Below are 15,872 nucleotides of genomic sequence, written 5' to 3' on the forward strand. Positions count from 1 at the left end.
TACAGTAATTAAGAGAGAATGGTATTGGTGAAATAACAGACAAATAGATTAATGGAACAGAATAGAGAGCCCAGAAACAGACCCACAAAAATCTAGTCAACTGATCTTTGACAAAGGAACAAAGGCAAACAGTGGAACAAAGGTCGTCTTTTCTTGAAATGGTGTTGAAACAACTGGGCACCACATACAAAAAAATATGAGTATAGACACAGATCTTATACCTTCACCAAAATTAACTCAAAGTGGATCATAGAATTACATGTAAAATACAAAACTATAACACTTCTAGAAGATAACACAGGAGAAAATCTAGATGAACTTGAATATGGCAAGCAATGACTTTTACGTATAGCATTAAGACATGACCCATGAAGGAAATAATTGATAAGCTGGACTTCATTAAAACTGAAAAGTTCTATGTGAAAGACATTGTCAACAGAATTAGAAGACAAGCTACAGAGTGGAAAACTATTTGTCAAAGACACATCTGATAAAGTATTGCTATATAGAATATACGAAGAATTCTTAAAACTCAACATTAAGAAAATTAACAACCTGCCCGGCCAGTGTGGCTCATTGGTTGAGCATCAACCCATGCACCAAGAGGTTGCCAGTTTGATTCCCTGTTCAATTCCCTGTCAGGCACATGCCCAGGTAGTGGGCCCAATCCCCAGTGAGGGGCATGCAGGAGGCGGCCAGTTGATGTTCTCTCTCATTGATGTTTCTATCTCCCTCTTCCTCTCCCTCTCTCTCAAGTAAAGGGGAAAAAATTTAAAAAGAAAAAGAAAATTAGCAACCTGCTTTAAAAAATGACAAAAGACTTGAACTGACACTTCACCTAAGGTAGTATATAGATGGAAAGTAAGCATATGAAATTTTGTTCAATGTCATATATCACTAGAAAATTGCATTTGCCACTACATATGTATTAGAATGGCTAAAACACAAACACGGACAACAACAACAACAGCTGACAAGAACATGGAGCAATAGGAACTCTGATCCAATGCTGCTGGGAATGCATAATAGTGACAGTTGGCCAGTTTCTCACAAAATTAAATGTGCTCCTACTATACATTATGTCAGCTGCATTCCTTGGTATTTACCCAAAAGAGCTGAAAACATTACATACAAAAAAACTGGGATGTTTATTATAACTTTATTCAAAATTGTCAAAACATGGAAGCAACCAACATAGCCTTTAATTGTGAATGGATAAACTGTGGTTTATTCAGACAATGGAATATTATTCAGCATTGAAAAGAAATAAAGCCACAAAAAGGCATGGTGCAACTTTAAATGCATATGACCAAGTGAAAGAAGCCAATTGAAAAGGCTATATACGTCTTCCATGACTCCAACTCTGTGACATTCTGGAAAAAGGCAAAATGTTGGAGAGAGTGAAAAAGATCAATGGTTGCCACAGAGTGGGAGAGGTAAGAATGAATAGGTGGAGCACAGGATTTTTAGGACAAGGAAACTATTCTCTGTAATAATTTAGTGGTGTATACTTGCCTTTATACATATGTGAAAATTCATAGAATGTACAGCACCAAGATTAGAATAGTATGGACTTTTGGTAAAAATGGTGTGTCAGTGTAGGTTTGTTGATTTTAATGAATGTGTCCTCTGGTTTGGGATGCTGATAATGGGGGAGGTTGTGGGTGCATGGGGACATGGGACTCTTTGTATTTTCTGCTGAGAATCTCAAACTGTATTTTATGCTAACAACCTAAAACTACCCTAAAAAATAAAGTTTATTAAAATATTAATACTTTAAAAAACATTTTCCCCAATCAACAATAGTGTGGGGAAGACTGGAGGGAATTGGAATTGGGGAGGAAGGGGGTTAATGGAGAAAAAAGGGGGAACATCTGTAATATATTCAACAATGAAAATGAGTTAAAAAATTAAAAATAAAAACATTTCCCCAGATAGATTAGGATGTCAATATTTTTAAAAAGTTATAAAGCACCAAAGGAACATACAATTCAATATTTTTTCTGATCTGAAGTGAAAGAACTTCTAATCATAAAAGAATACATAGCTAGGTTTCAGTATAATTTAATGTTTACTAAAAGACAGACAATACTATTTTATGACTAACCTTAATATATAACAAAATTGACATATACATGGGAAAATGGTATGAATAGACTACCAATAAAAAGTGATTTAAAGTTGTTAATAGACATTGGGAAAATTTCAACCTAATCTCAGTGAGATTAATTTTTAAATTTTATGTACTATGTGATATAAATACTTAACAATGTATTTATGTCAGACAGTATAACCACTTGAACCTACCACTAAGAAGTTAAAATCAGAACATATTTGATCTTATGTATCGTCCTAGTGTATTTCTTCTAATGCAATCTCTTCCCTGCTCGCAAGTAGTTTCTTATTCTCTTAATGTATTTATTCTTTCCTTGCAATAAAAATTTTTCCCACCGTGCATTTATCATTAAGTAATGCTTAATTTTGCTTATTTTTAAGTTTTTCCTGATTTGCTTTCTTTCAGTCTCCTTTTTTTGTTTATAGCATTTGTGTGATATAAAACAAGATATTTAAATAGATGGAAGGGATTGATTGCATTAAATCTGGATTTATAGAGATAGAGAATATCAGTATCACCTGGTGCCTTGCCAGAGTTTCTTGGACCACCTTACTATTTAGATGGCTACTATAAAAAACAAAACAGCACAGTTAGAAGTGTTGATGACAGTGGGGAGAAATTAGAACTCTTGTGCACTGTTGGTGGGAATGTGAAATGGTGTTGCTGCTGTGAAAAACATGGTGGTTCCTCAAAAAGTTAAATAGAATTACCATATGATCCAGCAATCCCACTTCTGGCTACACATCTAAAAGTATTGAAAGTAGGGTCTTGAAGAGATATTTGTACACCCATGTTCATAGCAGCATTGTTCACGTTGTTCCCAGTCGGGGCCCATACCTAGGCTTTGAGTTCAATCCCTGGTGAGGAGCACATCTGAGAGGCAACTGATGAATGTTTCTTACATCAATGTTTCTCTCTCTCTAGCTCCTGTCCTCTCTCTCTCAAATTGGTAAACATATCCTTGGGTGAGGATTAAAGAAAAAATGGTTACGATGGCAATTTAATGTTTGTTGTGTGTATTTTGCTACAAAAAGAAAATGGAAAAAAATGTACTGGGAAGTTTGGGGTTTTGCATTATTATTTTCTGAACTGTAGGCTTCTTGAGAATTACTGCCTGAAGGAGCTACGCCCTGTGGGGAGTCTATGTGTTGGAGACAAAAAAAAAAAAAATTATCTCTACAAGTCTTCTCATCTTTTGTTTTCTTTTGGTGTCTTAATCTTTGATCTCTAACATAAATGAAAGCTTACTCTGGGACTTTGTTGTTTATGTAACATAGCTAGAAAAGTTAAATTTTGTAATTCCATATCAAAAGTTTATCATGTTTATAACTATGCTAGGCATCCTGAAAGAGAGATGAAAAATAAACAGGATATAGTCTGTCTTATATGAATTAATGGATTCGTTGGGGGGAATTTATAATTATTTGTACAATGCAATAAATTTGAAAAGATGCATAAATAAATTACATTATAATACACAAAAAGAACTGAGTTTGATTCAGTTTATTGGTCAGGAACAATTATATTAGAGTAAGTTCTAAAAAAACAAGGAAACATATAATAATTTGTAAAGGAGCAGGGGAGAACATTCTAGGCAGAGAGAACTATTAAGCAAAGTCATAGAGGTATGAAATTTTTGGACATATTTAGGAATTTTGAGTAGTTCAGTTTTGTAGTAATATAATATACATTTAGGGAAAAATTGACTGAAAATTTTGATTTGGCCACATCAGTGAAGACTTAAAATGACAAGCTATCTGTAGATAGGATATAAGAAACTCATTTTCTTTTTATTGATGAACACCCGTATTTCAGATCATATTTACTAGGTATCAGAATGATTTTTATCTCTTTTGCTATTGCTATACTCTCAGAGCGTAGAAGAGTTGAATGAATGATTGTAGATTTCATAAGACAGGAGAATTTAATTGGTTGTATATTAAAGAAATCTTACCCTAATAGGTCAGATTGTTTTTGGTACTATTATATCATTCAGGCATTATTGTTTTCACCTTATTTGGGCTTGCATTCTTTGTAATGGTCTCTTTGGGCCCTGTAGTATAGCATCTTTCTTATGTGGTACCTTCACTACCGGGCATATCTATCCACCTGTGTGAGTTGGTTCAGGTACATCTCAAAATTTTTTAGTTTTAACTTTACATCTGTTTTTCTGAAGTGTGGCATTGCTTAATTCTTTAATATTGATTTAAACCATTTGTAGGAATTGATAATCACTTTTATGGGTGATACTTTCCCTCACTGTATTCTTCTGGTTATTAGATTACATTATATAAAGCTACTTACTTAGGTACTATTTTTCTTTTCTTTTTTTTTTAATCCTCACCCGAGGACATTTTTCCATTTTTTGCACAGATAGAGTGGGAGGGAGAGAGAGGAAGAGAGAGAGAGAGAGAAACATCGATGTGAAAGGGACACATCGAGTGGTTGCCACCCGCACGACCAACCAGGGCCGGGGACAAACTGCAACCGAAGTACGTGCCCCTAGCGGGAACCGAACCCAGGTCTCTCCGGACCGCAGGCCGACGCTCTAACCGCTGAGCCAAACCGGCCAGGGCTTATTTTTCAATGTTAAATTTGCTGTTACATATTTTCTGTAGTCCTGAATAAAATATTCTTAATTTTACATGTATGTTGAAATAATATTTTACACATTGAATTAATGTTAACTCTTCATATTTGTACTCTTTAGTGCTTGCTGTAGGGATTATAATATGCATCCTCAATTTACCATCATCTCCCTTGAATACTATAATACCATTTCTCATAACATATGAGTTTACATGATGTAATTATTACTACCTCTTCCCCATTTGTGCTGGTATTGTAATCTTTTTTATATCTACATATGTTATAAACCTAATAATACCTAACAATTATTTTTATCTTTGCTTTGAAGAGCCAATCATCTTTTAAAGAAATTAATTTCTTTTATATTTTCTTACATATATATCATTTTGCAGTGTTACCTAAGCTAGAAGTAGTGTCTCCCTTGTTTGGATTCTCATAGCACATATTTTGGACCATTTTATGTCCTATATGACATCATGTAATGTCATATTTATCAAAAACGTAAAATATCCTTTGCTAGTTTTAGGTTATTTTCTGGCAAGGACTAGAGTTTATTCATTTTTAAATACTTTATTGTGTCTAGCACAGTGCCTTACACAAAATAGGCAACAGTTGTTGTTTGAACTATGTAACAATCACTAGAATTTTGTTTTTATCTATTTGAATAATCCAACAAGTTGTATTATTACAGTTCATTTTGTAACATTTTATATTCTTGCCAATAAATTCCTTACTATAATTTTATTAAATTCAGAAAGTTGGCATTCCTTTTTAAGTGCATTTAAACTGAGAAGAGTCCGTACATTTTAAAAGTGCTTTCTTTCTAAAACAGACACACTCGTAAATTATTTTTATTTTTATTATCTTTTAGGGTTATTTCTCTAAGTCGATACCCAACCATATTTGTTATCTTTTAAGGTCACATGTGTAAGTCTTATATGAAACCAACTGGATTTCCTTAAAAATTCAAACGCTGGTATTACTTTTTGATCATTCTCTTTGTGGAGCAAAGTATAGAACTATTATAAGTAATAGTGGAAAGGAGGAGGAAATTCAGAAATACCTTAAGACAGGTTTAGAATTCTTTCTATCAGTAGTGTAATTCTGAAAACCACCTTCTGATTCTAGAATCCTGAGTTAACCCGGATTCACCAGAAGTGAGTCTCTAGATAAGCTTTGATGGCAACTGCTGATTTTATTTGGCTTTTTCAGTGAAAGGAGAACTAATTTAGCTGTGAAAAGTAATGTAGAGGCAGAGAAAAACGAGATTTGTAAGGCTCTGTTGGCCAGTCGTGGAACACAATTAAGTGCTAAAAATGAGTTTCCCTCACTAATTCTCCTTCCTTAAAAGAAAACACTTTTCTTTATACATTTTTATTCTTTGTTAATCCTCAATTGATTTATTTTGGAGAGAGAGAGAGAGAGAGAGAGAAACATCGATGTGAGAGAGACATATTGATTGGTTGCCTCCTGCACACACCCCAACTGGGGCTGGGGATCGAACCTGCAACCCAGGTATGTGCCATTGATAGGTACTCAAACCCATGACACTGCAGTGCATGTGCTGAAGCTCTAACCACTGAGCAGTGCTGGGCAATACATTTTTTCATGTTATCTTTTTTTTATCCTCACCCGAGGACATTTTTCCATTTTTTGTACAGATAGAGTGGGAGGGAGAGAGAGGAAGAGAGAGAGAGAGAGAAACATCGATGCGAAAGGGACACATCGAGTGGCTGCCACCGGCACGACCAACCAGGGCCGGGGACAAACTTGCAACCGAAGTACGTGCCCTTAGTGGGAACCGAACCCGGGCCTCTCCGGACCGCAGGCGGACGCTCTAACCGCTGAGCCAAACCGACCAGGGCTTTTTTTTTTTCTTATCCTCACCCGAGGACATTTTTTCATTTTTTGCTCAGATAGAGTGGGAGGGAGAGAGGAAGAGAGAGAGAAACATTGACGTGAAAGGTACACATCAGCAGTTTCAGGTTCAGTGAAGAAAAGATAAACGGGAAGAAAAAAGTATTTTTCTCCTCTCATTTTACATGAAGTACGCAGTATGGAATTTTATTAAATTTCTTACTTAGATTTTAATGGGCACTTGTGTACTTCTTAAGACTGAAGTTGAGGAAAGGTGGTGAGTGAGCAGGGCGCTCTGAGCGAGCCAGCCGGCAGAGTGCTGGGCACAGCGTGGAATCGTGCACATCTTGGGACCCGGTAAAACTCCTCGGACATTCACCCACCCTGTCTGCACACCCTGCTCACTCCCATTGGATAAACTCTGCACAGGTTCCCCTTCGCCCCTGGCATCCCAGTTCTTAGGATGAAGAAGAGTATGGAAAAGAATAAAATTAAAAAATGTAAATTGTCTATTAAATGTCACTCCTGCTTTTACAAAACTGTAAATTAGTAACATGCATAGTCTATACAATGTATCTCTTAGAAATTTTTTTTTTTTTTTATCCTCACCCGAGGACATTTTTTCCATTTTTGTTCAGATAGAGTGGGAGAGAGAGAGAAACATTGACGTGAAAGGTACACATCGAGTGGCTGCCACCCACACACCCAACCAGGGCCGGGGACAAACTGCAACTGAGGTACATGCCCTTAGCAGGAACTGAACCCGGGTCTTTCTGGACCGCAGGCCGACGCTCTAACCGCTGAGCCAAACTGGCCAGGGCTCATGTATCATTTTTAATTTTAAAATTTCAACTGGATATACCTAAATTGTCTGGCCTAGCCTCGTCAAATAGTTTTCCTAGTACTCAGTGCACCTTTGATCTAAAGACTTAATTCTATTTCTTAAAGTTTTATTAATTTAAATTTATTTTTTATTATTGAAAGTATTACAGATGCCCCTCTTTTTTTTTTCTTTTACTGCTATTGATATCCCTCCCCCAACCCCCAACCTTGCTTTCACCGCAATATTGTCTGTGCATATATGCAGATAAGCTCTTTGGTTTATCTCTCACCCCCCTCCCCACGCCTCCTCTTTCCTCTGAAGTTTGTCAGTCTGTTCCCTACTTCCACGTCTCTTGATCTGTTTTGTGCGACAGCTTATTATGTTCATTATATTTCACAAATAAGTGAGATCATGTAATACTTGTATTTCTCTCTGGCTTATTTCGCTTAGCATAATATTCACCAAGTCCCTCAATGTCGTCTCAAAGGGCAAGAGATCTTTCTTACAGCTGTGTACCATTCCATTCTTTAAATGTACCACAGCTCTTGTATCTACTCATCTACTGATGGACACTTGGGCAGTTTCCAGATCTTAGCTAGTGTAAATAGTGGTATTATGAACATAGGGGTACACATAATATTTCTTATTGGTATTTTTGGATTCCTAGAATATAGTCCTAGAAGTGAGATCACTGGATCAAATGGTAGTTCAATGTTTAATTTTTTGAAGAAATACCATATTTTCCTTAGTGGCTACATCAGTCTGCATTTTCACCAGCAGTGTACTGTAGTACCTTTTCTCCACATGCTCGCTAGTTTGTGTTTGTTGAATTGTTGATGGCAGCCTTTCTGGCAGGTGTGAGGTAATACCTCATAGTTGTTTCAGTTTGCATCTCTCTGATGATTAGTGACACTGAGCATTTTTTCATATGTCTCTTGGCCATTTGTATGTCCTCTTTGGAGAAGTGTTCAGGTCCTCTGCCCTTCTTTTTAACCCATTATCTGATTTATCACTGGCAAATAATGTTTTCCCATACAGTGGGTTCCCTTTTCATTTTGATACTAGTTTCTTTTGCTGTGCAGAAGCTTTTTAGTTTGATGTAGTTCCTTTTTATTTTTTTCCTTTGTTTCTCTTACCCTAGGTTATGTATTGGTTAAAATTGTGCTACGTGTGATGACTGAGATTCTGCTGCCTACATTTTCTTCTAGGATTTTTATGGTTTCATGAATGACATTTAAGTCTTTTACCCATTTTGAGTTTATTCTTGTATATGGTGTAAGTTGGTGGTCTACTTTCATTTTTTTGCATGTAATTGTCCAATTTTCCTAACACCATTTATTAAAGATGCTGCCTTTACTCCATTGTATGCTCTTGCCCCCTTTGTCAAATATTAATTGAGCATAATGTCTTGGGTCAACTTTTGGGTTCTCTGTTCTGTTCCATTGATCTATATGCCTGTTCTTGTGCCAGTACCAGGCTGTTTTTCTTATAATGGCTTTGTGGTATGGCCTGATTTCTGGTATTGTAATCCCTCCAACTTTGTTCTTCTTTTTCAAGATTGCTACGGTTATTCAGGGTCTTTGTTGATTCCATATAAACTTTTGGAGTATTTATTCTAGAACTGTGAAATATGCCATTGGTATTTTAATAGGGATTTCATTGACTCTATAGATTGCTTTGCATAGTATGGGCATTTTAATGATGTTGATTCTTCCAATTTATGAACATGGTATATACTTAATTTTATTTTATTTTAGTTTTTAAATCTTCCCTGTAGTTTTCTGAGAACAGGTGTTTTACCTTCTTGGTCAAGTTTATTACTAGGTATCTTAATTTTTTGGTTGCAGTGGTAAATGGGATTGTTTTTTCCATTTCTCTTTCTGAGTGTTCATTATTGGTGTATAAAAATGCCATCGATTTCTGGATGTTAGTGAATAATTTTTATGAAGTGTAATTGGTCATAAGTATTGTAGAAAATAAAATGTTGGTCATACTACATACTACATTGGTGTACTTAGCAGTAATCAAGAGATGCTAATAGTCTTACTTATTGATGATAATTAATTTTGTAATCCATGCTTTTTGTCCTTATGTTTTTGTATATTCCTACAGCAAAAGCAGTTAACAGGTCATGGCACGTTTAACAAAAAGACGACAGGCGGATACAAAAGCTATCCAGCATCTTTGGGCAGCCATTGAGATTATACGGAACCAGAAGCAAATTGCCAACATTGATCGTATTACAAAGTAAGTAAATGTAAACAAAAAGATCTCTATAATATTTCATATAAGACTTTGGGGGATAACTTATAATAATGTGTATTACAAAGTATTAGTCACTTTTTGCCTTACAGAAGTATACAGTTGTTAGAAAAACAAATACAGAAATATACACAAGCAACTTGTGTTTAAAAGTTTTAAAAATAAATGTTAGGTAAGTAAAATATCAATATGTACTATTTGTAATAGTATTTCAGTTATCAAAAATTTAACCCTTGAAATAAGTCTTTATATTATGTATTTTGTTAAAAAGGCTTTTAGTTACTATATAAACTATCTAAAAATTTGTTCATTATTCATTTTAACATAGGTTAAGCATGGTATATATAGTAAGGAAATATCTTTCTAGTTCATAGCCCATTAACCAGAAATGTTTAACAGTTTTATTATATAGTTTAGAAATATAGTAAATACATTTCAGTTATAAAAAGAAAGTTCTTTTTCCCCCGTAGTTTCCAGTGCTGTTTATCTTGGTAGACAAAGATCCAGTATAGAAAAAAAAATCAGAGTGCTTTATGAATACTCAATTTACATGGTTAATATTAGTTATAAGGGAGTCTTCAAATAGAACTTGATTTTGTTATATTTGTTTTGCTGGGTATTTTAAAGGAATAAAGCTGCATTTATAATTTTTATAATGTTTGAATAGTATTTTTTGGTAAGTTATAGTTTCCTTATATTTATTCCTCCTATGCATTTTTTTAGATGTTATCTGAAAAATGGAAAACAGATTATTTACAAAAGCTCATTTAGTTAAATACTTATGTTGGCCCTTATTAATAAGTAAGAAAAGTGAGTACCATATCTTTTTTGTTTCTTACCTATATTCTGGTGGAGAAGATTATATAAAGATTAGTTAAGATGGAAGGAACAGGAGAAAGTAAAAGGGATGTTACATGTTCTAATTCTGTATTTACCCTTTGAAAACATACATACATATACATATATGCATATATACATATATATATATATATATTTTAAATCCTCACCCTAGAATATTTTCCCATTTATCTTCAGATAGAGTGGGAGGGAGGGACAGAAACATTGATGTAGAGAGAGACACATTGATTGGTTGCCTCCTGCACAACCCCAACCAGGGCTAGGGACCGAACCATAGCTGAAGTATGTGCCCTAGACTAGAATTGAACCCAGGACTCTTTGGTCCACTGGATATTGATGAGGGAGAACATTGATTGGCCGCCTCTCGCATGCTCGCCAACTGGGGATCAGGCCCACAACCTGGGCATATGCCCTGACCGGGAATCGAACCAGCGACCTCTTGGTACATGGGTTGACATGCAACCATTGAGCCACACTGGACAGACTGACCTTTGAATATTTTTAAGTTACTAATGTAAAAGTTCTAGCTCCTATAGGCTAATAGAAGAAGAATAATAGGTAACATCTATGTGGAAAATAAGAATAAAATAAATAGAATATAACAAATAAGTAGTTATAATAATTAAATTTAACAATTATGTTTTTAAATAAAACAAATAATTTGAGGCGTGGTAACTAAATTTAAGTTGCAGTAAGATGATACTGGTATAAAAACATTTCTTTTTAAATTTCAAAGTATTAAAAGCCAAAAGTATTTTCCCATGATTGGGAATTTTTTATTTTAAAGAAACTCCATAGTTTATGTATATCAAATGAGATAGTATTCTTTGGATTTCATTTTTTTTCCTTTCTTGATTTTAGAGAGAGGAAGGGAGAGAGATACAGAGATAGAAACATCAATGAGAGAGAACATCGATGGCTGCCTCCTGCCTGCCCCCAGCTGGGGATTGGGCCCACTACCTGGGAATTGAACCAGTGACCTCTTGGTACGTGGGTCGAAGCTCAACCAGTGAGCCACACCGGCCAGGGTTTTTTTTTTTTAATCCTCACCTGAGGATATTTTTCTATTCATCTTCATTTAGAGTGTGAGGAAGGGAGGGAGAGAGAAAGAAAGAAAGAGAGAGAGAGAGAGAGAGAGAGAGAGAGAGAGAGAGAAACCTCCACGTGAGAGAGACACATCGACTGGTTGCCTCCCACATGACCCATACCCCAGGGCCTGGACAGAAGTGCAACCAAGGTACTTACCTACCAAATAGTCTTGGTTTTATCAGTCTCATCCAAAGGTGAAAAAAAACAAACCAGAGGGTAAGTGTTTTCAGAGTGGTTCCCAGTGTTTTTTCTGCTTCATCTCATCTGAGATCATGCCATTTTCCTTTTTATTAAAAGTGCATGCTTCATAGCTTGCTGTACATTATTTATAATATTAGTCACATGTATACTTAATTCCCTGTCCAACCATCAGCCCCAGGAAGGAGCTTTCTACCTAACTGCCTAGCCCAATGCTTTGGCTTGTTCATTATCATTATACTTGCCAAGGTAAGTTAGGAAGATGCATGGGACCATGACAGGAAGTCCAGTCTTTTACTTTAAAGCCTAATATTGCTCTTCTGTATTCTGAATTTAGGTACTTCTCAAGCATTAGACTTATTTTATTTTTGTTACATATATCTCTCCTTTTTCCTCTGACACCCTTCTTCCTGCTTCTGTTCCCCGCCTACCCCCAATCTTCACAGTATTGTGTCCATTGGTTTTGCATATAAGCTCTTTGTTTTCTCTCTTCCTGCCCTCCCACCACCCCTCCCTCTAAGGTTTACAGTCTGTTCCCTACTTCCATATCTCCTGATCTGTTTTGTTCATTATATTCCACAAATAAATGAGATCACATGAAATTTGTCATTCTCTGATTGGCCTGTTTTGCTTGGCATAATATTCTCCAGGTCCCACCATGTCCTCTCAGAGGGTAAGATAACTTTCTTCCTTACAGCTGTATAATATTCCATTTTCTATATTTATCACAGCTCCCCCCCCCCTTTATTGATTTTAGAGAAAGAGGAAGGGATAGGGAAAGAGAGAGATAAAAACATCAGTGAGAGAGAACATCAATTGGCTGCCTCCTGCATGCCCCCCCACTGGGGATTGGGCCCACAACCTGGGCATGTGCCCTTACTGGGAATTGAGCCAGCGACCTCTTGGTGCACGGGTCAACACTCAACCACTGAGCCACACTGGCCAGGTGTACCACAGCTTTTTTTTTTTTTTTTTTTCATTTTTTGTTCAGATAGAGCGGGAGGGAGAGAGAAGAAGAGAGAGAGAGAGAGAGAGACATCGATGTGAAAGGGACACATCGAGTGGCTGCCACCCGCACGACCAACCAGGGCCGGGGACAAACTGCAACCGAGGTACATGCCCTTAGCGGGAACCGAACCCGGGTCTCTCCGGACCGCAGGCCGATGCTCCAACCGCTGAGCCAAACCGGCCAGGGCCCACAGCTTTTATATACACTCATTTGCTGATGGACATTTGTATGTCTCTGATGATTAGTGACATTGAGCATTTTTGTATATATCTCTTGGCCATTTGTATGTTCTGTTTGGAGAGGTGTCTATTCAGGTCCTCTGCCCATCTTTTAATTGGATTCTTTATTTTGTTGAGTTGTATGAGTATTCTATAATTTTGGGAATTAATACCTTATCTGATGTATCATTGGCAGTTACTGTCTCCCAAACAATGGGTTCCCTTTTCATTTTGATGCTGGTTTCTTTTGCTGTGCAGAGTTTTGTAGTTTGTAGTCCCATTTATTAATTTTTCCTTTGTTTCTCTTGCCTTAGTTAGGCATTGTATCAGTGAAAATTGGTTAAAATTCTGCTATGTGTGATACCTAAGATTTTACTGCCTACATTTTCTTCTAGGGGTGTTACGGTTTCATTAGTGACATTTAAATCTTTTATCCATTTTGAGTTTTATTCTTATGTATGGTGTAAGTTGGTGGTCTGGTTTCTTTTTCTTTCTTGCATGTAGCTCTCCAGTTTTCCCAGCACCATTTATTGAAGAGGCTGTCTTTAGTCCCTTGTATACTCGTACTACCTTTATTAAATATTAGTTGAGCATAATGTCTTGTGTCAATTTCTGGCTTCTCTGTTCTGTTCCATTCATCTATGTGCCTGTTCCTTGTGTCAATACCAGTCTGTTTTTATTATAAGGCCTTTGCAGTACAACCTGATACCCGGAATTGTGATCCCTCCTACTTTATACTTCTTTTTTTAAGATTGCTGTGGCTATTTCGGCTCTTTTTTGATTCCCTATAAACTTTTGGAATATTTGTTCTATATCTGTGATAAATGTCATTGGTGTTTTAATGGGGATTGCATTGAATTTATAGACTGCTTGGGGTAGTTAGGTACATTTTAATCATGTTGATTCTTCTAATCCATGAATATGGTATATGCTTTCATTTTCTAATATCTTCCTCTGTTTATTTTTTCAATGTACTATAGTTTTCTGAAAACAGGTCTTTTATCTCCTTAGTTAAGTTTATTCCTAAGTAGCTTAATTTTTTGGTTGCAGTGGTAAATGAGATTGTCCTTTTAGTTTCTCTTTGTGTTCATTGTTGGTGTATAAGAATACCAATGACTTCTGGATGTTGATTTTGTATCCTGATACTTTGTTGAATTTATTTTTTAAATCTAGTAGTTTTTTGGTGGAATCTTTAGGGTTTTATATGTACAATATGATATTATATGCTAGTAATGACAATTTTATTTCCTCCTTTTCAGTTTTGATGCCTTTTATTTTTTCTTCTTGTCTGATATTTGTGGCTAAGACTTTCAGTACTAGGTTGAATAAGAGTGGCGAAAGCAGACATCACTGTGTTGATGCAGTTTTTAAGGGAATTGCTTTTAGTTTTTGCCTATTGAGTATGATGTTGGCTGTAGGTTTGTCATATATGGCCTTCATTATGTTGAGGTATGATCCTTCTTTTGCCACTTTGCTGAGAGTTTTTATCAAAAGTGGGTGCTGGATTTTTTCAAATGTTTTTTTTACCATCTATTGATAGGATCATATGATTTTTGTCTTTTCATTTTTTTTATCCTCACCTGAGGCCATTTTTCCATCTTTTGTTCAGATAGAGTGGACGGGAGAGAGAGAGAGAGAGAGAGAGAGAGAGAGAGAGAGAGAGAGAGAGAAACATTGACGTGAAAGGGACACATCGAATGGCTGCCACTCGCATGACCCAACCAGGATTGGGGACAAGCTACAACTGAGGTATATACCCTTAGCGGGAACCAAACCCAGGTCTCTCTGGACCGCAGGCCAACACTATAACTGCTGAGTTAAACTGGCCAGGGAGATCTTTCATTTTTGTGTGTGTGATATATCACATTCATTGATTTGCGAATATTGTACCTGACTTGCATCCTGGGATAAATCCCACTTGATTATGGTGAATAATTTTTTAAATTTATTGCTGAATATAATTCGCTGATATTTTGTTGAGGATTTTGGCATCTGTTCATCAGGGATATTTGCTTGTAATTTTCTTTCTTTGTAGTGTCCTTATCTGGTTTTGGAATTAGGATTATGCTGGCTTCATAAAAAGAGTTTGAAAGTCCTCCTTCTCTTGAATTTTTTGGAATAGTTTGAGCAAAATAGGTGTTAGTTCTTTGAAATATTCAATACAACCCTCCTGTGAAGCCATCAGGACCACGGCTTTTGTTTATTGGGAGTTTATTGATTACAGTTTAAATTTTCCAAGTTGTTATTGGTCTTTTCAGGTTTTCTGACTCTTCCTGTTGTCATTTTGGAAGACTGCATGCTCTAGGAATTTGTCCATTTCACTTAGATTTTCCAATTTGTAGGTATATAATTGTTTATATTATCTTGTTACAATCCTTTATATTTCTGTGGTGTCAGTTGTTAATTCACCTCTTTCATTTCTGAGTTTGTTTATTTTGGTCCTCTCTTCTTGCTTCTTGATGAGTTTGGCTAAAGGTTGATCAATCTTATTTACCTTTTCAAAGAACCAGCTCTTGGTTTCATTGATCTTTTGTGTTGTCTTTTTGGATTCTATGTTACTTGTTTCTGCTTTGATATTTATTATTTCCTTCCTTCTACTTACTGTGGGTTTTTGTTTGTTTGTTTGTTTTTGTTTTTTTCTAATTCTTTAATTTGTAGGATTAGATAGTTTATTAGAAATTTTTGTTTCTTGAGTTAGGACTGTATTGCTATGAACTTCATTCTCAGGACTCTCTTCGCTGTGTTCCATAGATTCGGTGGTGGTGTGTGTTCATTTTCATTAGTTTCCAGGGAGATTTTTCTTTCTTTCTTGATCTCATTGGTAACCCATTCATTATTTAATAACATGCTTTG

General features: G+C 35.9%; 1 protein-coding gene across 22 annotated transcripts in view; it reads left to right on the top strand.

The window, feature by feature from the left end:
• ZMYND11 (zinc finger MYND-type containing 11) overlaps window positions 1-15,872 on the top strand; it is a 155,963-nt gene that overhangs the window by 52,538 nt on the left and 87,553 nt on the right. For 16 of the 22 annotated variants that reach the window (XM_036280827.1, XM_036280862.1, XM_036280876.1 and 13 more), the window contains one exon: window positions 9,498-9,632. In XM_036280827.1, coding sequence (XP_036136720.1) covers window positions 9,517-9,632 — 116 coding nt within the window. In that variant the 5' untranslated portion in view covers window positions 9,498-9,516. Of the gene's footprint in view, window positions 1-9,497; window positions 9,633-10,370; window positions 10,458-15,872 lie in introns of those variants that run through there. The other 6 variants (XM_036280937.1, XM_036280977.1, XM_036280957.1 and 3 more) reach the window with 3 other exon arrangements.

The sequence above is a fragment of the Molossus molossus genome, unplaced genomic scaffold (assembly GCF_014108415.1).
Source record: "Molossus molossus isolate mMolMol1 unplaced genomic scaffold, mMolMol1.p scaffold_m16_p_1, whole genome shotgun sequence".
NCBI lineage: Eukaryota > Metazoa > Chordata > Mammalia > Chiroptera > Molossidae > Molossus > Molossus molossus.